This window comes from Salvelinus sp. IW2-2015, linkage group LG22 (genome assembly GCF_002910315.2).
Source record: "Salvelinus sp. IW2-2015 linkage group LG22, ASM291031v2, whole genome shotgun sequence".
NCBI classification, from domain to species: Eukaryota; Metazoa; Chordata; class Actinopteri; order Salmoniformes; family Salmonidae; genus Salvelinus; species Salvelinus sp. IW2-2015.
In genome coordinates, this window is record NC_036862.1 from 14,258,581 (window position 1) to 14,285,954 (window position 27,374).

General features: G+C 43.5%; 1 protein-coding gene across 2 annotated transcripts; it reads left to right on the forward strand.

Annotated features, from left to right (window-relative positions):
- The first annotated feature begins 371 nt into the window (after nucleotides 1-371).
- LOC111949338 (tyrosine-protein kinase BAZ1B) lies at nucleotides 372-26,805 on the forward strand. Of its 2 annotated transcripts, XM_023966428.2 has the most exons (21): nucleotides 372-858; nucleotides 1,010-1,173; nucleotides 2,521-2,637; nucleotides 3,693-3,837; nucleotides 3,998-4,217; nucleotides 5,850-5,971; nucleotides 6,250-6,447; nucleotides 7,907-8,080; nucleotides 8,243-9,773; nucleotides 10,837-10,975; nucleotides 11,212-11,357; nucleotides 14,108-14,222; nucleotides 14,377-14,475; nucleotides 15,180-15,360; nucleotides 15,611-15,796; nucleotides 16,433-16,580; nucleotides 19,655-19,802; nucleotides 20,099-20,217; nucleotides 22,971-23,104; nucleotides 23,667-23,773; nucleotides 24,077-26,805. In XM_023966428.2, the coding sequence occupies exons 2-21, from the start codon at nucleotides 1,055-1,057 to the stop codon at nucleotides 24,678-24,680; spliced, it is 4,752 nt and encodes a 1,583-aa protein (XP_023822196.1). In that variant the 5' UTR covers nucleotides 372-858; nucleotides 1,010-1,054; the 3' UTR covers nucleotides 24,681-26,805. The 2 variants fall into 2 exon arrangements, with proteins under 2 accessions (XP_023822196.1, XP_023822195.1); XM_023966427.2 differs by having other exon boundaries at nucleotides 373-1,173.
- The last annotated feature ends 569 nt before the right edge of the window (nucleotides 26,806-27,374 follow it).

A 27,374-nucleotide genomic window follows, 5' to 3' on the forward strand; every position in this document is an offset into this window, starting at 1 on the left:
GCATCCGGTTTGCTTTTCCACTCACTACCAAATATGGGGATGAGAGAAAGCCTAGTCGCCGGCAATGGGAGAACATGGAGCGAGATGGATTTTGGCCGACATTTTGCTAATTTTCTCACCGATTGAACGTTTGATCTCAATACAGTTTTCTGTTCCAAAAACTAAAATCTGTTACGAACAGAGTGAACTAAGTTTAGTAAAATGTACCCGTTGCAAAAGTTTWAAAAAAATGCGTTGTTTATAAGTAGTACAATGGCGAATTGAGTTATTGCACACGCGCATTTCACAGAGTAGGCGTTTCCTAACGGAAATATGCAAATGATAGCTAGAACGCGCCAATAGGATCGCTCTTTGTTAGACCAATCGAAAGAGAGAGGGGTGGGATAAATCTATACGACGCTGTTTGCCTTCTGGGGAAACTGAGTTTTGGGGTTGTGCAGTATTTTGCCGGGCGGAAACTCCCGCCATTTTTTCAACCCAGTAATTAATCTCTTGCATATTCAATTAAGTTATTACAACCCTTTACTATCATTGTAACAACTTAAACTTTCAAGGACGGACACTGCGAGTCTAAAAAAAAAAATCGCTCCATGAGAGAAGGCCTAGTCTTTGGAGACCGGAGTGGAGAGCGCGCCAGACCCCCTGACGAGAACCTCCGCTGTTGCCGCGAGTTCGAGAATCCTGTCAGCTCGCCTCTCCATCCTCCTTTGGGACAAGCTAGTAGAAGTTTCTCCGGATAGCCTACCCGAAGAGTCCATTATCATTGCACATTTTTAAACAGATGTTTTTGTAAAGTTTGTGTTGATAAACAATGACACAACTACCGGCGAACAGAACAAGGATGCGATTTGACTGCTAGCAAGAAGTGCTGTGTTATTGTTTGCGAGGATTTAGCCGACTTGCTAGGTTAGCTAGCTAGATGCTACACGTTGAATGCTCCTGGAATATTTTTGGATACTTGACTACATGCTAAGGCCATATTGTCATATTTTGCGTAGTTTTGTGGTAGGAGTTTTATTTTTTAAGACGTCATCGCTGCCGTTTCGTATTCAGGATGGCACCACTGCTGGGCCGGAAACCCTACCCGCTGGTTAAGCCGCTAGCCGAGCCGCCAGGCCCAGAGGAGGAGGTCTACATCATCGAACACACCAAGGAGGCCTTCAGGAACAAAGAGTATCCTTTCACATTATGGCAAAGCCGACTCAGTTCGCCAGCTAGCTAACTGACTGTCAAAGCAAAACCATTATGCACACTTATCGGAACATCGAGTTTTGTGTCAGTGTTTTAAATGTTGTTCAGCTTCTGAATATTAATAATAGCTAATGTTAGCTATGTCGAATTTGTTGTGCTTCTTTTGGATTGTTTTCCCTATCGTAATATGCCCACAGTCACTCACTGTTATTTCGTAGTCAGTTGTGCTCTCTTTAAAACTAGTTAACTGTTAACTAGACAAACCGTAACGTTAACTAAGTACTACTAAAGTTACTAATATTACTTGAGAATTGCTCTATCTAGCTGATCTATGCATAACTGGTTTGGGTGATTCTCACGGTCTCTGAGTTTGTCATGCCGTCTCGGTGGCGCGTTTACTAGCATGGCTAGCTAACTTTACAGGGTAGACTGAAGAACAAGCAGAWTATATCACGTCAGTTCTGACACTAGCTCATGATCAAATCGGACGGATTTGACTTGCAGATCAAACTGTAAAGTTTGAGTTGTTGGAAATACAACGGTTGTAATATGACTTGTAAGAAAAGGCAAACGTGTTCGTGACATGAATCAATTTCCAATCAAGTGTAGCCGGTGCATGGCCGCCAGGCATGCCCGATTGATATACTAATGCATCGTTCAGGTGGCTCAGCGGTGTAATAAAAATGCAGTTCAATGCATTGTTTTGAGGTCCCCTAGCCTAACTACCAATAGATACAGAAGTATGTTGSTGCCCCACGTGAGTTTGACATGTATTGCTCCTTGAGGCTGCATAACTCACTAGGCCAACATCCCCACATTTGTCTGTCTAGTCTAAAGGTACAGTACACTAACCTTATCTGATAAACAGCAAATTACGAGCCACCTGTAAACAAACCCTAATACTACTACTATCCCAGTGCAAAGCACCATCAACCCAAACGTTTGTGCTCTGCATTTTGTCAGTCAGTGCAATATAATAAGTAAAGTTTGTACTGCTTAACATCTAGTTATAGATGCCAAAGTCCTAATGATATCAGGATGTGATATAACACATTGCTTAGTCCCTACAGAGAGGAAGACTTGTCAGATTTAGTTTCAGCTGGAGCACAGTGTTTCTGGGGATTATCCTGCACTTTGGCTCTGTTATGAAAGGATCCAGAATGTATGCTTGGTGTGGGACGTCCCTCGCATCCGGCCTTTTAATTATTGAGATCAATTGCTCCTAACATGATTCATTAATTATGAATGGGGGGTCTCTCTGGGTATGCCGTAGAGCTAACTGAGTCAAGTGACTAAGTGGATGTTGTTATCCTGATGAAATGGCTACAGCGAGTATGAGGCGCGCCTGCAGAGATACGCCGAACGCATCTGGACATGCAAGAGCACCGGCAGCAACCAGCTCACACACAAGGAGGCCTGGGAGGAGGAGCAAGAAGTCACTGAACTGTGAGTAACAAGCAAGTCTAACTTGAGCGACATTACGACCGCTAACAAATGCTCTGTTTCAAAAGAAATATAAATCATCATTACATGCAGAGGGTAAAAAGATCAGTGCAGCTCCGTCTGTAGCACACACTGCTCACTGACTCCAGTTGAAAATTCCCAATCTGGCCCTCAACCATCACGGTCACCTAGTAATCCCCAGTTTACAATTGGCTCATTCATCCCCCTCCTCTCCCCTGTAACTATTCCCCAGGTCGTTGCTGCAAATGAMAACGTGTTCTCAGTCAACTTACCTGGTAAAATAACYATAAAATAAATAAAAATAAAAAGGTGACATGATTTACAGCTGTGTTATTGGATGTTCCCCGCGCGCCTCCTTCCTTTCTATTTGCAGGACGTATGGATTGAGTCATCCTTGAATCTAGTGATAAGAGTGTGGCCTGGTTTAGAAACAACRCCTAGGCACTTGTGTGCATCTGAAGGGATTGGATTAGGGATTGTTTATAGACAAGGTCTAGGTTCTCTCATTTGATACGTGTCCAGATTGGCTGCTGTGGCATTGAGCGCTGCGCTGTGGGAGGACATTAAGCTTTGAGTTCTGTGTGTACACGAATGACCTCAGAGCAGTGCCACAGCCAGGCTGTGCTCCTCCGGCACCCTCATGGCAGGCCAGGCAGGATCAGCAGCCGTATTTAAAGATGTCTATTTATACCAGGCAGGGAAGCCAGGGTTTGAATTGGCTCCCCCTGTTGGAGAAGTGTTTGTGTACAGATAGGACAGGCATTGGTGGTCCTAGCAGTCTGTGTTTCATCGAGGCATGTTCATTTGTAATTATTCCTTGGATTGGACTGCTCCATGCATGTTTATGAATTATGGAAAGCAGGTGACTCGATTAGTGAAATAGCAATAGTCACACTAAGCCATCATCTGTCAAAATTATTCGAGTGAAAGTGCACCAATAAACCCAAATCAGTTAACGTAAGAAGACTGTTTATTGCTGGCATTTTCTATTGAGTGTTAGATAAATGAGATGTTTGACATGAGTGATTTATTTCCAGGCTTCAAGAAGAGTACCCGCTATGGTTCGAGAAGCCAGTCCTGGAGATGGTTCACCACAACACGGTCTCCCTGGACAAGCTGGTGGACCAGGCCTGGGTGGAGATCCTCACCAAGTACGCCGTAGACGAGGAGTGTGACTTTCTGGTGATGTTCTTTTATTTTGGTCGAATGCTGTGGATGTTTGTTTTCATGTGGTGAGATAGTAGTCAATGAAGGTGGAAGAAATACTGTTAATGGAAAATATGTTGATAGAAAATGAAATTGCTTTTTAGCCCCCTTCACCTATTCATTTTGTTTTTTTAAGGTGGGGAAGGAAAAGAGTTTGCYGGTTAAGGTCGTGAAGATACACCCGCTTGAGGGGAACGCTGAGGGGGAGACGTCAGAGAAGAAGCTAGAGGGAGCCTGCGACTCTCCTTCCAGCGACAAGGAGAATGCCAGCCAGGAGAACCAGAAGAAGGAACAACAGCTGCCCAGAGAGGAGGAGAGCCCCAGGGAGACTAGGGAAAGCAGGCGAGAGAGCCTCAGTGAGTACAGCACCTATGGGACATGTTGTGCTAACAAATACAATTATTAGATTTTGTGTAACCTACACCAAAATCCACCACAGTAGGTGTGTGAACGTTTAAACTAAATTGGGATCCTTGAAGTTAAGGAAAATCCCGACCCATTTTTTGTTTTTTTCCCAACAAAATGTTAATTGCAGTGCAGTTACAGTGGTGTAAGGTACTTAAGTAAAAAATATTTTTTGGGGGGGTTATCTGTACTTTACTATTTATATTTTTGACTGATTTTACTTCACTACATTCCTTAAGAAAATATTGTACTTTTTACTCCATACATCTACCATGACACCCAAAGGTTACTCGTTACACTTTGAATGCTTAGCAGGACAGGAATATAGTCAAATTCACGCACTTATCATTCGAACATCCCTGGTTATCTCTACTGCCTCTGATCTGGCGGACTCACTAAACATACATGCTTCGTTTTGTAAATTATGTCTGAATGTTGGAGTATGCCCGTGGCTTTCCCCTCAATTAAAAATACAAGAAAATGGTTGCATCTGGTTTGCTTAATATAAGGAATTTGAAATAAAAGTATATTTGGGTTACTTTTATGTGAAATAAAACATTTTATTAAGGTTTCTTTACTTTTACTCAAGTATGACAGTTTGGTTCTTTTTCCACCATTGTGCAGTTATCACAAAACCTATTATTTTCTGTGTTATAGCCATAACTAYACGATAGGCTATAAAGGCCTGGGGAAAGTTGTGTAATTTTAAAGGTAGACTCAGCGGCATGAAGTAGATGCGGAAAGTAAACCGCATAGTGGGTCAATTTATGCAACAACTAAGAGTTTGAGCGCAAGGGTCTACTTCTCCACTGTTCTTGGAAGCACGGCAACTAATCAGTCTCCTCCATTACAAAAATGCTTAGTCTTAGAAGTCGATTCCGCTCGAAAATGGGGGTTGACGTGCAAGCAGTCAAGGAATCAATTATTTTGGTGTCGACTCGCCACCACTAAGTCATCGTCGTTAAGTTGGGGGGGGGGGGAATGGCAGAGAGGCAAGTGACAGCAACAAAGTCTTGTATGGCAATACTTTGAGGAGGTAATGTAAACTTTGCGAGGTGGAATTAAGGTAAAGTAATGGTAGTACAGGTGCAATGCTTAACTATCTGAAAGAGACGGACCATGAGACACAAACTGCTTTCTTAGTTTTAAAGGAAAAATATTTTTTATATATATATATATATATATATATATATATGAATACAATGCAAAAAATAAAAAACATGTCAGTTTAAACCATGTGTCAAACTCATTCCATTAAGGGCCGAGTGACTGCGGGTTTTCACTCCTCACTTGTTAGTTGATTGATTGAATTTAAGGTCACTGATTAGTAAAGCAACTTCCCTCAACTGGTTGTCTAGGTCTTAATTGAAACCAAAAACCATCACTTTTGACACATCCCTAAAATACAGCACATGGAGCTTTAAGATGTGTGCTAGTTCAGAGGCTGCAGTTTTTACATATTAAAGAGATTTGTCAAATGGACAAATTTGTACATGTAAAAATAGCATAGAATCCACACAGGCCTGATCCCCAAAAATTCACATGCGTGTAAAAAAATATACTGTGTGCTTGTTTGTCATTAGGTGACCGAGCACGGCGCTCGCCCAGGAAAACTCCCACCGCTATGAAGGAGGAGAAGAAGAGATGGGTGATGCCAAAGTTCCTGCCACARAAGTATGACGTGAAGCTGATCAGCGAGGATAAGGTTGGTGTCCTCTCCACTGCTTTAAAATGTCCATGGTTCACTTCCGGCCATCAAGTGCACATGTTTTATGTAACTGGGTCGTGTTCATTGGTTACACAATGGGGGGAAAAAGGGATTGGAACATGAAGGGGCTACCTAAACTTGTCGAATACGAAATGCACATTTTTGTTTTCCGTTACCAAATAGATTTAAAATGTTTTCCATTGTATGCTGTAATCAACACAACACTGGGGTCTATGTATGTAATTTATATACATTTTTTAACGCTACACAAACAGGTCATCAGTGATGTCCCAGTGGACAGCCTCTTCCGGACTGAGCGCCCTCCAACCAAGGAGATCATGCGCTACTTCATCCGCCACTATGCACTCCGGCTTGGGATGGGAGAGACGGCRCCCTGGGTGGTGGAGGATGAACTGGTGAAGAAGTTCAACTTGCCCAGCAAATTCAGCGACTTCCTCCTGGATCCACACAAGGTAAACCTAGATTTATATGGGGTTTTAACTTTATTTTTTGTCCAAAAACCTCCACATAATCTCCTGTTGATATAGGAGCTCTGGATTATGTGATGGACGTGTAGATAAAATACAACAGTGAGACAAAACGGCGTCATACTTTGCCTTTAGAAAGTATTCATACCCCTTGACTTATTCTACTTTTTGTTCTTACAGCCTGAATTGAAATATAAAATGTATTTAAAATTTACCCTTCTACACACAATACCCCATAATGACAGTGAAAACATGTTTTTAGAGGTTTTTGCTAATTTATTGAAAATTAATTACAGAAATATCTCATTTTTAAATTAGTTTTCACACCCCCTGAGTCGATACTTTGTAGAAGAACGTTTGGCAGCGACTATAGCTGAGAGTCTTTCTGGGTTAGTCTCTAAGAGCTTTCCACACCTGGATTGTGCCCATTTCTTATTTTGTAAATTCTTCAAGCTCTGTCGAATTGGTTGTTGATCATTGCTAGACAACAATATTCAGGTCTTGCCATAGATTTTCAAGTAGATTTAAGTCAACTAAATTGTTCACTCAGGAACATTCCCTGTCTTCTTGGTGAGCAGTTCCAGTGTAGATTTGGCCTTGTGTTTTAGGTTATTGTCCTACTGAAAGATGAATTCATCTCCCAGTGTCTGGTGGAAAGCAGACTGAATCTCTAAAGATTTTGCCTGTGGTTAACTCCAATCTGTCTATTTATTTTTATCCTGAAACTCTCCCCAGTCCTTAAAGATTACAAGCATACCCATAACATGATGTAGCCGCTGCTATGCTTGCAAATATGGAGAGGCTTACTCAGTAATATGTTTGGGGAAAATCCAGTACTTTCTATTCAGGACAAAAAAGTGAATTGCTTTGTCAAATTTTTTGCAGTGTTACTTCAGTGCCTTGTTGCAAACAGGATGCATGTTTTGGAATATATATATTTTTTGCACAGGCTTCCTTTTCACTCTGTCAATTACGTTAGTATTTTGGAGCAACTACAATATTGATCTATCCTCTGTTCTCCATTGATTGGCCTCATAGAGAAATCCATGACCGYTTTCCTTCCTCTTGAACAACTGAGTTGGGAAGGATGCCTTTATCTTCGTAGTGATATGTATTGATACACCATGAAAAAGTGTAATTAATGACTTCATCATGGTCAAAGGGATATTCGATGTCTGCTTTTTTTTTTTATACCCATCTACCAATAGGTGCCCTCCCTGGTCTTTGTGGTTGAATCTGTTTGAAATTTACTGCTCGACTGAGGGACCTTACAGATTGTGTGTGTGGGGTACAGAGATGAGGTAGTCATTTAAAAAATGTTCAACACTATTATTTCAGAGTCCATGCTACTTAAGTCAAGGGGTATGAATACTTTCTGAAGGCACTGTTTTTATATAATATTTGTTTTTTAAATATGTGACTAATAGTTTTGTTTGCCTTTTAGTTTTTCACAGAGAATCCAGTCTCAGCCAAGCGCAAGAGCCTGAGCTCAACAGAGGGCAAACCCAGTAAGAAGCTGAAGACCTCGAACACCCCGGGAGGAGGGAATTCGGGGAACGAGAAGAAAAATGATTCTCTCGGCATGCCTCTGAGCCCTACAATCTGGGGCCACATGCAGGTTTCTCAAATTTTATACATGCTGATGTAATCTCATTTGCACATATCTTTAGCTGGCTTAGTGGTTTTCTAAAGAATCAGAGGATTTGTTAAATGTTCAATTGAATTTGCATATTTAGTCTTGCAATGGATTGAATCAATAAAGCATCCATTTATATTGTAGATGAAAATGAATGGCTCGCCTCTGAAGGTAAAGAACTCCGGTACCCCCAAGAAAAGAGAGGGTGGGGCTTCTGTACTCTCCTCCCCCAAATCCAGCAAAAAACCTGGAGACAAGAAATCTGCTACTGGCAAAAAGACCCCCGGCAAGAGCGGCCAGAAGGCATCATTCAAAAAGGATGAAAAGGGTGGAGGCGCCAAGAAGCCCAAGATGAAGCAAATGACTCTGTTGGACTTGGCCAAGAGCCCTCATTCCGCTGGAAGCCCCAAGAAGAGAGCCCGGAGTACCGGCCCAGGGACCCCCAAGCTTGGCAAGCCCCTGCACCCCATGGCCCTGCACCTGCTGCGCTACTACAAGGAGCACAAGGGCAAGGAGGACAAGAGGAACGCCATGTCCTGTCTTATATCCAAGGCGGCCAAGGCCCTCTCGTCTGAGGACCGGGGCCGGCTTCCTGAGGAGCTCTGCGATCTTGTCCTGAAGCGCTGGGAGCTGCTGGAGCACAAGAAGAAATGGGCGGCCATGAGCGAGGAGGAGAAGCGGGACGTGATGAGGAAGAAGCGTGAGGAGATCAAGGAGAAGCTCCGGGAGAAGACTAAGGAGCGTCGGGAGAAGGAGCTGCAGGTGCGCCGTGAGCAGCAGCGCCGCTATGAGGACCTGGAAATCGAGGGCGGCAAGGCACTGCCTGTCTTCAAGCTGGTCGACATGCCAGAGGGCCTGCCCAACTCCCTGTTCGGAGACGTGGCCATGGTGGCGGACTTCCTCAACTGCTACGCGGGCCTGCTAATGCCCGATGACCAGTACCCGGTGACGGCAGTGGCCTTGATGGAGGCTCTGGCCGGGGAGAAGGCAGGTTTCCTCTACCTGAACCGTGTGCTGGTGGTGCTGCTGCAGACCCTGCTGCAGGACGAGCTGGCCGAGGGCTACAGCGAGCTGGACATGCCCCTGTCGGAGATCCCCCTCACCCTCCACTCTGTCTCTGAGCTGGTGCGCCTGTGCCTGCGGCCGTGCGACGCCCACGGCGATGACTCGGGCCAGGGCTCCGGGGGGGATGATTGGGGCACCCTAGGAGGCTTCGACCAGGTGGTAAGTAGCGAGTTCCTTGAGCGGCTGGAGTTGGTGGAGGTGTTTGAGTTGACGTCGACGGAGAAGGCCAGCCTGCTGGTGGCACTGTCTCACCGCATCCTCATGACCTACTCGGTGGAGGACCACGTGGACTCCATGCAGCAGCGCTCGGCCGAGCTGTGGAAGGAGAGGCTGGCCTCGCTCAAGGAGGTCAACGACCGCAAGCGGGCTGAGAAGCAACGGCGCAAGGAACAAGCTGATGTCAAAGTCGAGGAGGCTGCCAGTGGCGACTCGCCGTCAGCCGCCACCAAGGTGGAGAAGAAGAAAGAGGGTAGCACCAAGAAAGAGGTGAAGGTGAAAGCAGAGTCGGTGGCCGCGGAGCCGGAAGACATGATCAGTACGGTTAAGAGTAGGAGGCTGATGTCCATCCAGGCCAAGAAGGAAAAGGAGGAGCATGACAGACAGAACAAAGGTAAGGACAGCTGGACATGTTGTAGATCATTAGACTGGGCCAGTTTTCCTTATGTCACGTGGTGAGGAAATACTCCTATCAGTAGGCAACAGTAAACATGTCGTCCCCACGAATGATGCAGCGCCCCTTTGAGCCAATCAGTGTAATTTTGAAAATGCCAGGTCTCTATGGCAAGACACATCATTCACTCAAGTTGTGTCAAAATTCGGCCAGTGGTGTTTTGAGTTTGTGTGGGTTAGCTAGACTCCTGTGCCAGAGCATGTGTGCCAAATTGAATCATTGAGTCAAACAGATCAAGAAATAGAAATGTGTTCATTATAGCGCCACCGTGTGGTCGATATGAATGTTCTTGCATATGTTGTTTCTTGAGTGTTTTCAACATGTGTACCAAATGTTGTTACAATATGAATATCTTTGATGGATTTATATGCATTTGTGCCAGACCACGCACACATGAAAGTTTATTGGTCAGTAGCGGCCATGTTTTTAGGTACTAGTCTGGAAAATATTGCGTTGAGACCTTTGTCCATAGATGCCACATTTCAAGTTTCATGCAAATTGGTAATTCGGTGCCAGAAGAGTAGCGGGGAACTCTTTTTGAATTTATAAAAAATAAAAAAAATGGTGGAAATTTCATCATGTCTGACCTTATGAGTCTCTGAGGCAAATATGTTCCTTATGAGGAGAGGGACCTATGTTCCAAATGTCATGATTGTAGATCAAATGGTGAGGGGCTTGACCTTTCAAAGTTTGCATTTTCAATCTGTTACAGCGCCATTATCTGGCCAATCTGTAATTTTGTAAATGCCAGATCTCTATTGTAAGACTCATCTTCAACACAAGTTTAGTTAAAATCGGGCCAATGCTGTCTGAAGTCTCGTGTGACTAACGTATTAACAGACGGAGACAGATCCACAGTCCTCTCTGCGATTTTCATTGTGGGGGGCAATTAGAAAGAATAAGATGGCTATGGTTGAGTCCATAGTTGCTTAGGTGATTTATGCAATGGGAATGCTCTGTTATGAATGAGTGCCGGCTCAAATTCTGTTTTGTCTCCCCTCAGAGCGCATGGAGAAAGAGGCAGAGGAGGAGCGTGTCCGCAAGCAGAAGGCTGCAGCGGAGAGGGCCTTCCAGGACGGCATCACCAAAGCCAAACTGGTGCTGAGGAGAATCCCACTGGGAACTGATCGAAACCATAACAGGTCAGCACACACACTTCAATGGTTCACAATATGTTTAGGTGTTCTATTTACAGTTGACTCTTGATACATGCACATAGTGCTCTGGTTTGGGGCATGCATCCTCAACGGTCCCAAGACGTTGGATATATAAGGAATCGACAACTATGTAAACCGTTTTACACATACAGTTGATTCAGGTCACTGTTGGTTTATATTACCATCGGTATTGACCCGCCAACTCTTTGTCTGTGTGTTAGGTACTGGCTGTTTTCTGATGTTGTGCCTGGCCTGTACATAGAGAAGGGCTGGGTGCACGACAGCATTGACTACAGTTACACCCTCCCCCTGGAAGAGGCTACAGTCGAGCCTGAGGACGAGGAGGCTACCAAAGAGGAGACTGATGGTAAGTTAGTACACTGTCATCACAGCTGAGAGTCTGCAAACCTTAGTACTAGTACACCTTATCCTCTTCACTAGCTATGTTTAGTGCCTCATGTCCCAGAAGAGTAAAGAAATATAATTGATATATATAGCTGTGAGCACATGACAGAAAGGACACACAAGATCAGTTGAATAACAAAACAAGCACTCGATCATGTAGGAACTATTTTATGTGGAATCATGAGTCTAAATACAAACTGGAGTGAATCTGACGAATGGTTCATGAGGAGAAGATGAGTGCAGATTTTGAGCATTAGCGTTACATATGCAAAGAATGAGTTGCAATAGTTTCCTTGTTTTAGATGTCAATAKGAAATTCAGTGGGGTTTATCTTAAGGACATCCATGATAGCGATGACAAGTTGATGGTCCAATGTGGAGTGGATTTACACTGGTTTTAAATGGACACATCAAATAACTTAGCCATCTTTTGACCATTTCCGTAGTTTTTCTCAAACTATGATAAGACTTGTACCATGTAATTTGGTTCTATTGGTCATGAGAAAAAGATTTTGGTAGTATTTTTAGCTCCCAGGATATGTGCTAATTTGCATCTACTGGTATAGTGTGGCAATCTTTGAATACATCAACTTTATTTTATTAAACTCTTTAGACTATTGTGATGAGTCAAAAGACCAAAATTTGAGTAAATCTGACGTAGTCCCTGAGATTTTTTTTAATGATTATTTTGAGCATTAGCGTTATAGTCAAAAGGTGAATTGTTAATAGTTTCCTTATTTCTTAAGATATCAGTGCCAAACTTAGTTTCAAGTTGATAGGCCATTGTGGAGTGGATTTACGAAGGATTTCAATGGACACGTAAAATCTGCTTTCCTTATTTATTAATGACTCAGCCATCTCTTAACCTAAGTCAAAGTCGGGGTGTGTGGTCGACCTCATCTCTGCGCTCACATCCAACCTGGATCGATGTTTTGTTTTAATGCAGACAAGAGCACTAAATCCAGCTACACACAGATATGAGCTGGCAAAGGGTGCCATAGGTTTTATGGTCAAATCATGACTTCAGTGATCTTCAGGTCAGAAAGTGTGAGTTCTAGAAAGAGGCCTGAGATTCTGAGTTGGGTGGCTGTTCAAAAKAAWWWWTCCTAGTCTGAGCTCATTTTTTTACATGTTCCCAGCTGTRTTGAACACCCTGAAGTTGGAGATTTCCGAGTTTTGAACGCGGCATTAATGCTCAAAATGAGACGGCAGGGTATTCTCTTTGAGTCAGGAGCCTAAACYCCTGCATGCTTGTTTTCAGTTCGTTCAGTTTCCCAAATATGTCTGTTACGTAAGCAAGGAGACACATTTTATTTTCATAGAAAGTCACCAAAGTATTTTTTTTTAATATATCCATTGTGAATGTCAATGGTTCCTCTCAATGTGAAAAATCTCCCAGGACCCCATTTTTATATCAGGTGACTCCTAGTTTGGGAATCGCTGTCTTAACTTAGTTTGAGAAAAGCTAAGGGATTGGTTATGTCATGAAAATCATGGAAAAGTAATGGAATATTTTTTTAGTTTTCCATCAACTTCTCCGTTGCTCACAGAGAGATTATGGTCGACATTGCAGCAGCAGTTAGGCCTATATATAGCCTATAAAATATGATAGAGAACAGACTAACTAGGTAGCCAATTAAAAATGTATATTGTACCCTGTAGTTAACTGTTTAGCTGTTGTTAGCATGTATGTTTTCGTCATTTTCCAAAAAACTTTCCGACGCTTGTGAATAAGGCCATATAAAGTTGATTAATTTAAACCATTATTTTTTACAACACACAATTCACTTCGCCATTGTATTAGTTGGGATTTGGTTCAATTGTGATGAATCAAAAATAATAATTTGCGAATCGCGAACAGTAAATAATAGGGTGTTAAAAAGATTAGCTGTAGCTTTTCTTTTGGATTATGTGGCTTCAACTTGTTTTGTAAATACTTCCAGTTGATTTGGGCATCCAATGTATGGGACATGACAAATCAATAGATGCTAGTTAGCCTGTTAACCAACCAACGGGGGGTTGGTTGGTTGGTTAAGTGCCTTGCACAACGACAGGAGATGCTACATGGGATCAGAGAGCAGCCTCTGTGTCAATACCACATTACACATACTTTTTTAATACGCAGAAGTTATGAAATTCCATCTGTCAAAAATGTGTATGAACCCTGAAGTTAAMAGAGGCCTACGTACTGAATTTGAGTTTTTATTCTTCCAAATTTCCAAAATGGAGGAAAATCGACCTGAGTGAACTTATGGGCCCTTGAGGCAATTTTTATTCAGCATGTAAAAGACGCCTACATACAAAGTTTAGTCTCTAGGTCAAACAGGGCGACTGATATGAGGTTTTAAGTGAGACCGCTTATAACAGTACCATTCTTTTCTAAATTACTCATGGCCCTGTAGTTTCTGTACGGCAACTTAGGAAGAAGAAAAAAAGTGCGTTATTTGACCATGTCAAGAAAGAAATAAGAATTCAGAGAATAACACAATAATCACGACTTCTGTGAAACCTATAATATAATTTCTTGATATTATTAGTTGTAGTAGTTGCAGCGTTAAACCTGGGTCGTATTCATTAGGTCACACCGTAGAAAACCTAGTGCAACAGGAAAAACAAAAATAAGCTATTCTTATTGGTCAAGTTCAGAGAGTCCCTCACTTTCTTTGCCTTTGTGCCTACTGAACACGACCCTGTTCTGTTTCTGATCCTGCAGATGTCGAGGAGGACGGTGGCAGTCTAGATGGTGCTCTAAGCGAGGGAGCCCATCAGGGGGCGCTAGCRGCCGTCTGCATCGAGACCACCACTCCCAACCAGGGACAGAACCTCTGGTAAGAAACTCACTGACAGATGATCATTGGTTGACTTGATAACTAAACAGATTTGTCGTTCAATAACAATGTTTAAACGATACTTACACCAGAGAGCAGATGATTATATTTGTGCTATGATATACTATGTGTTTACACCACGCTTGTGTTGAAGGTTTGTGTGTGATGCTCCACGGGAACTCGATGACCTGGTGGAGAGCCTCCACGCGCAYGGTGTGAGAGAGAGTGAGCTGAAGACCAAGCTGCAAGTCAGGTGAGGAGACATTTGCCTTATATTCTACATACCGAGCCACTGCCTGTTCACCCCGCTATCAACCAGAAGGTGAGGTCAGTACAGGTGCATCAAAGCGGGGACCGAGAGACTGAAAAACAGCTTCTATCTCAAGGCCATCAGACTGTTAAACAGCCATCACTAACATTGAGTGGCTGCTGCCAACATACTGACTCATCTCTAGCCACTTTAATAATAAAAAATTGGATGTAATAAATGTATCTCTAGCCACTTTAAACAATGCCACTTTATATAATGGTTACATACCCTACATTACTCATATGTATGTACTGTACTCTATACCATATACTGCATCTTACCTATGCCGTTCGGCCATTGCTCATCCATATATTTTTTTGTACATATTCTTATTAATTCCTTTACACTTGTGTTTATAAGGTAGTTGTTGTGAAATTGTTAGATACTACTGCATGGTCGGAACTAGAAGCACAAGCATTTCACTACACCCGCATTAACATCTGCTAACCATGTGTGTGACAAATAAAATTTGATTTGACCCTCCACCAATTCATTCACTCACCTAATGACTGCTTTGTGAGCGACGCCACACTTTATCTTGTCCTATTTATGCAAATGGTCCAGCGTTTTTCCTGGTTAGGTCACATGGATCAGGTATATGTGTGTGAGTTAGTGTGACTGACTGACTGGGTGTTGTACGCTGACAGGTACCAGGACATCCTCCACTCWATCAACCTGACCCGCAAGGGGAACCCGGGGCTGAGGAGCTGTGACGGCCACCAGGAGCTGCTTAAGTACCTGCGCAGCGACGTCATCGAGGTGGCCTCGCGCCTCCAGAAGGGAGGCCTGGGCTACATGGACGACAGCATGGATGAGTTTGAGAGAAAGGTAACTATTTATTCATACAATCAGTTGACATGTTTGGAATCAGGAGTTTATCCTGATCACATATCTGGTCAGGTCATATAGGCAGGAGTAAACTAATGGCCATACATATTATTTTGTATCTACAAACCTTTCAAGATTTTCCTCAATGCCCATTTACCTGTATTTGTCTTTGGGCCTTGCACATCCAGCAGAGTATGACCTCTGAACTTGACCATTCCCCTCTGACCCCTGTCTGTCTCTGTGTGTTCAGGTGCGTGACCTGGAGAACCTAAAGGACTTTGGGGAGTGCGTCATCACCCTCCAGGCCTGTGTCATCAAGAAGTTCCTGCAGGGCTTCATGGCTCCCAAGCAGAAGAAGAAGAAGAAGCAGGAAGGTGAGGAGAGCAGGAAAACTGAGGAGGTGGATGAGGAGAAGAAGCTGGCGGAGGAGGCAAGGGTGAGTAATACCTATTTTAGACAGAACATGGTATGTTACCTGTAATTTAAAACAAGGCAACCCCTTTTCAAACAGCCCCTTTTTTACCACTTTCTTGGAAGTAGCTCGGGCAGCGGTCTAAGGCACTGAATCTCAGTGCTATAGGCGTCACTATAGTTTGAATCCAGGCTGTATCACAACCGGCCGTGACCTATGGGTCCCGTAGGGCGGTGCACAATTGGCCCTGCGTCGTCCGGGTTTGGCCGGTGTAGGCCATCATTGTATATAAGAATTTGTTCTTAATTAACTCACGCTCCCCAGTTAAAATATATTATTTTTTAAATAGTCCCTTTTATACATCTCAGTGCGTAACCGGCAATTGGAGAGGGATGATTAAACCATGGGGCCTGTTTGCAATTCAAACTAGGAAGGTGTTAAACAGTAGTGTTATTGAATTTACTTGCATAAAACAGATATTTTCTCGCAGACCCATTACCAGTTTTTTGGTTACAMGGTCTGAAAATACAGGTTTCATGACTAGGTCTCGAGGTGATGCAGGTGTCAAATAAATGTTTTGAAGTGCACCTTAAACACACTTTTCTGTAAAAATCAATACAATAAAAAAAAGTAATTAAAAAAGTTGTKATTTGTCTGCAGGTGGCGACGGCAGTAGAGAAATGGAAGACGGCGATCCGCGAGGCCCAGACCTTTTCCCGGATGCACGTGCTGCTGGGCATGCTGGACGCCTGCATCAAGTGGGACATGTCGGCAGAGAACGCACGCTGCAAGGTGTGCCGCAGGAAAGGTGGGTGATCCTCAACGTCCTGGAGCTGTATGAGGGAGTCCGAAACTGAAGAGGGTATTTTAAAATGGTGTCAATGGAAAGGACCAATTAGTAAGAAACGATTACAGATAGTGTCCTTAAAGTGGATCTAGTTTTAACAAGTCGATCAGAGGTAAATAAAAACTTAAAATAAGGGGGGGGGGGGTGTTGGTTGCACATCGTGCCCCAAGGTCTCGTCAAGAAAACCTTTCTCAGTATTGAGTCATCTATACCAGCGTTTCCCGAACTCAGTCCTGGGGGCCCCCAAACAAGTTTTTTGCCTTAGCACTACACAGCTGATTCAAATAATCAAAGCACGCTGATGAGTTGGTTATTTGAATCAGCTGTGTAGTGCTAGGGCTAAAAACAAAATATGCACCCAGGGGGGACACCAGTACCAAGTTTCGTTAAACCCTGATTTACAATAAAAGCATTTGACTGTCATTTTCTGCCTGTTGGAGATGATAAGGTGAGTAAGGTGCTGTGAAGACTTCGGCTATCCACAAATCACCTTGCATTCCACTAAAGCCGGAGTGTCAATCTGGCCCACGAGGTGGTTTGAGTAAAACAAACCACAGTATAAACAAACATTTTAGGGGTTTGCTGGCCCCTGCACTAAAGGAATCTTTGCAGTAAAAATGAGCAAATCTGTTCATGGCCTTCGAGTCAAACCTCTCGAACAGGCAGAAAGACATGATTGACTAATGTATAGAATCTTTGAATGACTGAAGTGAAGTTGCTATGTGACGTTATCAGCTACAGTTGAAGTCAGAAGTTTACATACACTTAGGTTGGAGTCATTAACTCGTGTTTCATCCACAAATTCCTTGTTTACAAACTACAGTTTTGTCAAGTCGGTTAGGACGTCTACTTTGTGCATGACACAAGTAATTTTTCCAACAATTGTTTACAGACAGATTATTTCACTTATAATTCACTGTATCACAATTCCAATGGGTCAAAAGTTGACTGTGCCTTTTTTAAACAGCTTGGAAAACTCCAGAAAATTATGTCATGGCTTTAGAAGCTTCTGATAGGCTAATTGACATCATTTGAGTCAATTGGAGGTGTACCTGTGGATGTATTTCAAGGCCTACCTTCAAACTCAGTGCCTCTTTGCTTGACATCATAGGAAAATCAAAAGAAATCATCTAAGACCTCAGAAAAAAAATTGTAGACCTCCACAAGTCTGGTTCATCCTTGGGAGCAATTTCCAAACGCCTGAAGGTAGCACGTTCATCTGTACAATCAATAGTACGCAAGTATAAACACCATGGGACCACGCAGCCGTCACCCCGCTCAGGAAGGAGGCGCGTTTTGTCTCCTAGAGATGAATGTACTTTGGTGCGAAAAAGTTCAAATCAATCCCAGAACAAAAGCAAAGAACCTTGTGAAGATGCTGGAGGGAACAGGTACACAAGTATCTATATCTACAGTTAAACGAGTCCTATATCGACATAACCTGAAAGGCCGCTCAGCAAGGAAGAAGCCACTGCTCCAAAACCGCCATAAAAAAGCCAGACTATGGTTTGCAACTGCACATGGGGACAATGATCATACTTTTTGGATAAATATCCTCTGGTCTGATGAAACAAAAATAGAACTGTTTGGCCATAATGACCATTGTTATGTTTGGAGGGAAAAGGGTTATGCTTGCAAGCCGAAGAACACCATCCCAACTGTGAAGCATGGCCGTGGCAGCATCACAGCATGGCCAAAAATTTGTGGGCAGAACTGAAAAAGCGTGTGTGAGCAAGGAGGTCTACAAACCTGACTCAGTTACACCAGCTCTGTCAGGAGGAATGGGCCAAAATMRACCCAACTTATTGTGGGAAGCTTGTGMAAGGCTACCTGAAACATTTGACCCAAGTTAAACAATTTAAAGGCAACGCTACCAAATACTAATTGAGTGTATGTTCCCAGTGGGAATTCATTCCCACTGGGAATGTGATGAAAGAAATAAAAGCTGAAATAAATCATTCTCTCTATTGTTCTTACAAATCCCATTCTTAAAATAAAGTGGTGATCCTAACTGACCTAAGACAGGGAATTTTTACTCGGATTAAATGTCAGGAATTGTTTAAACTCAGGATTTTTATTTTATTTTTATGTATTTGGCTATGGTGTATGTAAACTTCTGACTTCAACTGTATGTGTTGATCTTTGCTCTAGTAAATGTATTACCTTGATTTTAACCAGTTACGTTATTGGAACCCATTCTCTCTTCCAATAACAGCCTGTACTCTCTCCAGGGACAGGGCTGAGGCCTCCTGTCCTCGTGCTGCGGGACATGGTTAGCCCCAGTCCCAGGCAGGGCAGGTGGATGAGCCCAGAGCAGGGACAGAGTAGTGTCAGACAGGTGCAGGTGTACCACATGCTGTCACACAGCCACACTACAGGTGAACTAGCAGTAAGATACTACAGTATAAGGCCCTGTATAAGTATTGAGGTAATATAATTACTATAAGTAGAAGTACAATACCCAAGGCCCTGTGTGACAACACACTGCTCCCTCCTATCCATGTTGCTGATCTGACATTAGCAGAGATGGTGTAGTGGAAACCTACCCAGTGATTTCAGGTTAGACATGGCTTGTAACCTTATCTTGAACTACACATATTTGGGAATGAGAGACATTATATAGGTTATAAATGATTATGATGAATCCTTGTTTTGGTGGAGATAATGGGTGTGCTCTTATCCCTGGGGATTTGACCAACTGTCTCATTGTAAATTGGGCCCTAGCCAATTAACTTGGATGTGTGATGGCAGCTTCTTGGCCCAATCCCGTATCATCCCCTACTCCTTGTAGGTGTGGGTCCTGGGTTGTGAGGCATGCAGCGCGGATATGGTTTGTTTGCTCAGTTGTAGGTTTTGCACGCACACTCCATACAGAGAGGCTTCTCCTTATTTAATATTTTACATGAATAACTTTTGCTGGTCTTAGTGACTTTAGACAATTAAATATGTATGTATAGAGTTAATGACAGTGTAGGCCTAAACTATRTACTAAGTCTGCGATGATGATGATTTTCTCTCCTCCATCCTTCCTTTAGGTGAGGATGACAAGCTCATCCTGTGTGACGACTGCAACAAGGCCTTCCACCTGTTCTGTCTGCGCCCCGCCCTCTACCGCATCCCCCAGGGGGAGTGGCTGTGCCCCGCCTGCCAGCCCGCCGTGCAAAGACGCTGCTCCCGCGGAAGGTAGGGTTCACACGATAACACACAACACCTCACTGGTGGATTAAAGACTTAGCTGTGTCTAAACATTCTGGTTCTTCGTCAAACATGACAATTAAGCTGTTTCAATCTAAAGGTGGTACTGTAGAAGCCACTTTGAAGATACTCAAGTGTTTTATTATTTTGACTCCACGGATGAGCCCCCAAATCAGCCCCTAGTTTCAAATGTTCTTCCAAAATTACGGCGTGTAAAGAAAAGCCTGTTTTGCTATTGGATGAACGCTCTTTAACAGAATGCTGATGGCTACTTGTTGTTCCAGAAACTACAATGAGGACACMGAGGAAGAGGAGGATTCTGAGGACGAAGAGGAGTCTGAATCCGAGGACTCTGATGAAGAGGACAAGGAGGATAATGATTACAAGGCCGTGGGCCACAGCTGTGAGTATTATTGACCCCAGTAGGGACCCTTACTTACCATTACCCAATGTAACAGTACTGAGTCTTGCGAGTCTTGCCAGTAGATTTAAGTCAAAACTGTAACTTGGCCACTAAGGAACATTCACTGTCTTCTTGGTAAGCAACTCCAGTGTAGATTTGACCTTGTGTTGTAGGTTATTGTCCTGCTGAAAGGTGAATTTCTCTCCCACTGTCTGGTGGAAAGCAGACTGAAGGTTTTCCTCTGGGATTTGCCTGGTCTTAGCTCATTCCATTTCTTTTTATCTTGAAAAACTCCCCAGTCTTTTCAGATATCAAGCATACCATGATGCAACCACCACCATGCTTGAAAATGAGGCAGTTACTTAGTGACGTGTTAGATTTGCCCCAACCATGAGGCTTTTCATTTAGGCCAAACGGTGTATTCTTTTGGTGTGATAATAAAGGATGCCTGTTTTGGAATATTTGTATTATGTATATTTGTATTCTTCTTTTCACTCTGTCATTTAGGTCATTATTTCGGCGTCAAATTCACGCTGCTTTATTGGCATGAAAATTGTGTCAATATTGCCAAAGTAACAATGTATACATTGTAATAAAATTATAATAATTAAAATGGTAGCAAATAATAATACAAAATTAAATACAAAAAATAACAATATATTAGAAATGTAATCACTACAATGTTGTTGATCCATCCTCAGTTTTCTCCCATCTCAGCCACCTCTGTTTTAAAATCACCTACTGCCTCATGGTGACATCCCTGAGCAGTTTTCTTCCTGTCCTGCAGCTCAGAAGGACGACTATCTTTGATGTGTCTGGGTGGCTTAATACATAATCCTGTGCATAATTATTAACTTGACCACGCTTAAAGAGCTATTTTAAAGTCTGGTTTGTTATTGTTAACCATTTACCAATCACTGCCAGTTTTCATGAGTTGAATCTGTGCTTGAAATTCAGTACATAACCGAGGGACCTTACAGATGTACAGTGCCTTCAGAAAGTATTCCCACCCCTTCTTCCATTTTGTGGTTACAGCCTGAATTTTAAAATTGATTACATTTAGATTTGTCACTGGCCTACACACACAACACCCTATGTCAAAGTGGAATTATGTTTTTAGACATTTTTACAAATGAAAAGCTAAAATGCCTTGAGTCACGTGTTCAGCACTTTGTTATGGCTAGCCTAAATACCTCCAGGAGTAWTTTTTTTTGTTGCATGGACTCACTCTGTGTTCAATAATAGTGTTTAACAGGATTTTTCTTATGAAAGCATCTCTGTACTCCACACACACAATTATCTGTAATGTCAAGCAGTGAATTTCAACCACAAAGACCAGGGAGAGTTTCCGATGCCTTTCAAAGAAGGGCACCTATTGGAAGATAGGTAAAAACAAAAAGAAGGTAGACATTGAATATCCCTTTGAGGATGGTGAAGTTATTAATTACACTTTGGATGGTGTATTAATACACCCAGTTACCACAAAGATACAGATGTCCTTCCTAACTCAGTTGCCGTAGAGGAAGGAAACCCCTCAGGGATTTCACCATGAGGCCAATGGTGACTTTCAAACAGTTAGAGTTTAATGGCTGTGATCGGAGAAACTGAGGATGTATCAACATTGTAGTTACTAAATAATACTAACCTAATTGACAGAGTGAAAAGGACGCATGTACAGAATACAAATAGTCCAAAACATGCTTCCTGTTTGCAACAGGGCAGTAATACTTCAAAAAATGGCAAAGCAAGTAACTTTTTGTCCTGAATACAAAGTGTTATGTTTGGGGGAAATACAATACAACACATTACTGAGTACCACTCCATATTTTTGCGCATATTGGTAGCTGCAACATGTTATGGGTATGCTTGTAATTGTTAAGGGCTGGAGTTTTTCAGGATAACCCACAATGTAGTTAATCACAGTCAAAATCCTAGCGGTAAACCTGGGTCAGTCTGCTTTCCACCAGACACTGGGAGATTAATTAACCTGAAACACAAGGCCAAATCTTCACTGGAGTCGCTTACCAATAAGTCAAAACTAACTTGTCCACTCAGGAACATTCCCTGTCTTCAAGGGCCTTAGTGGGAAGGGCCTGTCGTGTAGCAGGGGTTTTACATAGATACTAGGGCCCAGACTTTCTCCTACCCTGACCAGAGAGAACTGAACAGGCCGAACAATGTACACGTTTCTATTTTACGGATGCAGAGAAAGATGGGAATGACAGGAATGTGGTGCAGTATTCTGAGCTCATTCTCTCCCCTCTTCATTGTCTGAGTGTCGTCCCCCCTTTTTGATCTGGTGGGCTTTTCACCCCCGGCTTGGCTGACGGTATGTGGCAGAGTGATCCTCTGTGAGTTTAGGCCTGCACGTAAGGTAACCACACACAATTGGGTTTGGAAGACCGGTGGTTATAGTGCTGCCGTAGCAGGTCGGTTTTTACCCTGCAGATCTGGCAACATAACATTGCAAACCAAACCGTGAGCGAGGATTCGGCCCAGTGCATTTTGAGGTCTCTTGACTTCACATAGCTCCCTCCCTCTGAGAAGTTGGGCTTGTTGATGAGCCTAGTCGACCAGAGATCTGTTTTAGGATGTCTATTAAAAGATTTCTTTTTAATCTGAATCTTTCAGCATTTTACTTGTGATTTATAGCTTCATCCCTATTCTTACAGTTCATACAGGTACAACAAATGGCTGATTTTAAATGTTTTTCTGATGGTGTGTATATTTAACTGGACTCTTCTGTTTCCCAGTGAGATCAAGGAAGAAGACAAAGAACTCTAAAGCATTGAAGGCGTCCAGTAAGGCGTCTAAGAAGCACTCTCCCCCCAGTAAACCCAGCAAACAGAGGGCCGCCCCTAGCAGTCCTGCAGACATCGACGAGCTGGTGAGAACACACACACCCTATGGCTCATGGTTAGAAAGACTGGTCTGACCTCCCAAGTGGTGCAGCGGTCTAAGGCGTTAATACAGACCCGGGTTCGATTCCAGGCTGTGTCGCAGCCGGCTCGTGACCGGGAGACCCATGCGGRGGTGCACAATTGGCCCAGCATCGTCCGGGTTAGGGGAAGGTTTGGCCGGCCGGGATGTCCTTGTCCCATCGTTCTCTAGCGACTCCTTGTGGTGGGCCGGCCACATGCACGCTGACACGGTCGCCAGTTGTACGGTGTTTCCTCCGACACATTGGTGCGGCTGGCTTCTGGGTTTAAGCGAGCAGTGTGTCAAGAAGCAGTGCGGCTTGGCAGGGTCGTGTTTCGGAGGACGCATGGCTCTCGACCTTCGCCTCTCCCGAGTCTGCATGGGAGTTCCAGCGATGGGACAAGTCTGTATATACCAAAAAAGTGCAAATAAAATGGACTTTGGTGACTCACGCACTGGTGCAAGCCAGCTTCTATGCAGATAACTTGACCCCTTGCCAACACTAATATGGTGTGTGTGGTTTGCTGCAGGTGCGTCAGAGCTCAAAGGCAGGGGTGCGTCGGCAGGCCCTGGAGCTGGAGAGGAGCGAGGAGATCCTGCAAAAACTGGTCAAATTCCGCTACAGCTGGCCGTTCAGGTGAGACTGATGCACTACTATTCTGTAAGTTAGACTGGCATGCAGTTAAACATTTGTGAAGCTGGGAAATGCCTCCTGAATGTGTTTCAAATATGGCTTGACTAGCACAACTAACTTTGGACTTATACTCCTATCTCAATGTAACAACATACATTGACACTAACTATATAGATATCAGACAGTTGATTAGATGCAGGTTCAGTGTAGGTGTCCATGTGAATTCCATGGAAATAGTATCAAGATATTTAGATCTGAGACAGTAGACCTGACCTCTAACCTCCCCGTCTTCGCTCCTCGCTCCAGAGAGCCGGTGTCAGTAGAGGAGGCGGAGGACTACTTTGACATCATCTCCAGCCCCATGGACTTCCAGACCATGCAGGCCAAGTTCAGCGAGGGCCAGTACCGCCACGCCCAGGACTTCCTGGAGGACGTCAAGCTGGTGTTCTCCAACGCCGAGGAGTACAACCAGAGTGGGAGCTCGGTGCTCTCCTGCATGGCCAAGACGGAGCAGAGCTTCACCCAGCTGCTCCACAAGCTGCTACCCGGCCTTGGCTACCTGCGCCGGCACCAGCGGAAGAGAGTCAGTCGGACCGCTCAGGACGAGGAGGAAGAGGAGACGCCCAAGATTCGGAAGATGCAGAATGGGAAAGGCAAGGTGGGTCGGCCCAGGAAAGCAGTGGTGGAGCAGAGGAGAAAGGAAGCGGAGGCGAGCGAGYAAGAGGGCAGCGTGAAGAGGAAGAGCAAGCGGGCGGCGACCACGTCCAGCCGGCGAGACTACCGAGAGCAAGAGAGTGATGGCGAGGAGGGCGACAACCGGAGAACTCGGCAGCGGGGGGGCCATGGTGGGGATAGTGACGAGGAGAACGGGGCCAGCCACCGACATTCCAAGCGGCAAAAACGTTCATAATGAAGTCCAGGGTGCTTCTTGTGTTTGTCTTTTCAAATTTCTGCCCCTAAAATGAAAACAGAACACCCCTCCCAATTCTGAGGAAATGGGACTCAACTTCTCAGATGGAGTTTTTTGTGTTTTTGGTTATGTTAATATTTTTGAGTAAAAAAGAAACTGATTTATATTTGTAATGCGATTTAAATATTTGGGGACTTTTTTTCAAACAGACATTTACATCTAAGACGAGAGGATTTGTCAGAGCTCTTTGAGAATTTTTATTTATCCCCCCACACCTTACATTCTGGTCATCCTCCCAGGTTTAAAGTTGTAATTTAGCTTCTGTGCGGCTTGGGCTGTGAGGGATGGGATGTTAACCGGTTTCCAGGAAATACCTAATTTATGTTGATGTACAGTCATCATTCTCTGGTTTTGCTTTTTGACGTGACTAAACACTGGCCTTTGGGCAACCCAGCCGTGCGAGGGCACCAAAGCCCTTGGTGTATATGTCTGAGTTCTTCCTTCAGGCTACGCACCAACTGCCTAGCCATCATTCTGCCTAAGCATTTGAACCATACAGATAATCCAGGTTTTTACATATGCAATTCAGTTTCCTGTGTTGACAATGAAAATACCTATTGTAAAAACAACGGTACATTTTAACCCCCTCTTTCTCCAGAGGACTCTGTTCTTGTTGCAGCAACACATGTTTATCTGCAGTGTCTCATTCCTGGTCCACCGCGTTGCCCGACCTTTCACCTCCAGAATGTCCTCAAATTCAGTAGATGATTCCCCTTAAACTCCGCCCTGTAGTTTTCTCCCTGTAAAGCTAGGGCTGCCTTTTGTTTTCATATACCTACTGTGGTAGGGCTCTACTGTCTCATTGACATTTATAGGCATTTATTATTTTAAACCAGTGTTTAAACCACAAATCCAAGCATAYCCATGGTCTAAATGCATGGAAATGTGTTTTGTTGACTTGAAATGGGATTTTTATGATTTGTTTTGTTGCACATTTTGGCCGAATTTGATTCAAAGGAAGTGTATGAAATACTTGCGAGCGATAACCACTTCCTCCCTCAAAGATTTGTCAGCGGTCATCATTATGCCATGTCATCAATACAAGGTCTGGTTAGGTTCTAGTCCGATGTAGGCGATCTGTGTGAGGGTTCGTGGACCATGAGCCGGGTTGTTCGGTTCAAATCCTTCAGGTTATTATCATTGCTTCAAACTCCTTATTGTGTATGTTTCCATTCATTAGCACCAGGTGGTGCTATACTCCTGCACTTTTAACCAGCATAGTGCAAGTTATGGTCCCTTGAGAACCTCTTGTCTTGTTCATATCCTTTCCTTAAACAACCTCATGCACATTCTACTGTGGAGTAGGTGTTTAAAAAAACTTCCCTCTAGCTAGTGTGTGTACCCTGTACCATAATCGAACCTTGGAGAGCACTAAGGTCCTTGGAGTAATTCTCAGATGGGGTGTTGTGGTATCTATTTACAGAACACCGGTTAGGTAGTCAGACAATGCAGATGTCTTGACTATGACCTGTCCTGTATGTGCAGTTCTATGCAGTATGTTAGTACTTTTCTAACACTACTGTCATTGAATCGTCAAGCCTACGATCTGATTTTAATTTGGTTCTTATCATTTGGGCAGTTTTAAAAAGCGCTTTGAGTTTGTTTGTTTTTTGTACTACTCGAATCTTGTATCTGAGATTTGAAATGTAATTGTTGGCTGTTCAATTACATTGAATATTTAGATGGAAGAGCAGATCTAAAGAATTGCAAAAGTGACTGCCCTCCTCAGTAAAATTCCTGTTGTAAATACTTTCTTTCTTTCCGGAGGAACAAAAAGTATTTTACACTTTAAAAATAAATATTTATAGTCGCAACTGGGGTCGGGATTGGTTGGACAGGTGTGGGGCTCACAAGTAAAGAACCCCCCCCCCCCATTTTTTTGAAAGGATATGGGTTTGAAGTTTAGATCTCCCCTTTGCTTTGTTTTGAGGTTTATAGTATTTCCCCCAGCCATCACTGCCAATGGTAAACCTGATAGAGAATAGCCAGTGGGGAGGAGTTAGCCATGGGACCGCAGGCTGACGTATGTTTTCTTTACTTTTTAATAAAACATCATACAATGGTATCGCTTTCTACTGTCTTGCTTATTTCTGTTGTCTTTATTCTTTGTGGTTGGTTTACCTTCCTTGGTTGAATGCACTGATTCTAAGTTGTCTGCTTAATGACTGAAATGTTGATAAAGGTCCTATGCAATTGTAAAAGATGGTTACAACCCAGTACATGTATGCTTAGTGGAGAAATTAGTTTGAAGATGCCATGCGGAATTAAAACTGCTTCCAGTCATCTGAGGGGGGACAACTTTGCCTGAAAAACTGTCCTATTAAGGAAGCTTTTGTGGAGTCAAGTGAAACTGTCTTGAGTTTGTAGGGTTTCTTTGCCTTGTCGTGACGGCTGGAACACTGACGTGGGGGCTTCAGCAGTCTGTCTGCTGTCGGTCTCTCTGGTCCGATCTCATTGGGCCTGCACTCTCTCACACGGAGAAGCATGCCGTTATTTTAATTACAGACACTTGTGTTGTTCTTGGACCTCCGGTGGCACCAGGTAATTATCCCTAGTCACTTGCGAGGCACACAGACTCCAGACTTTCCACTGCTGCATGGAGGGAGGGAGAGGGCCTGCGGCAGGGAGGGGATG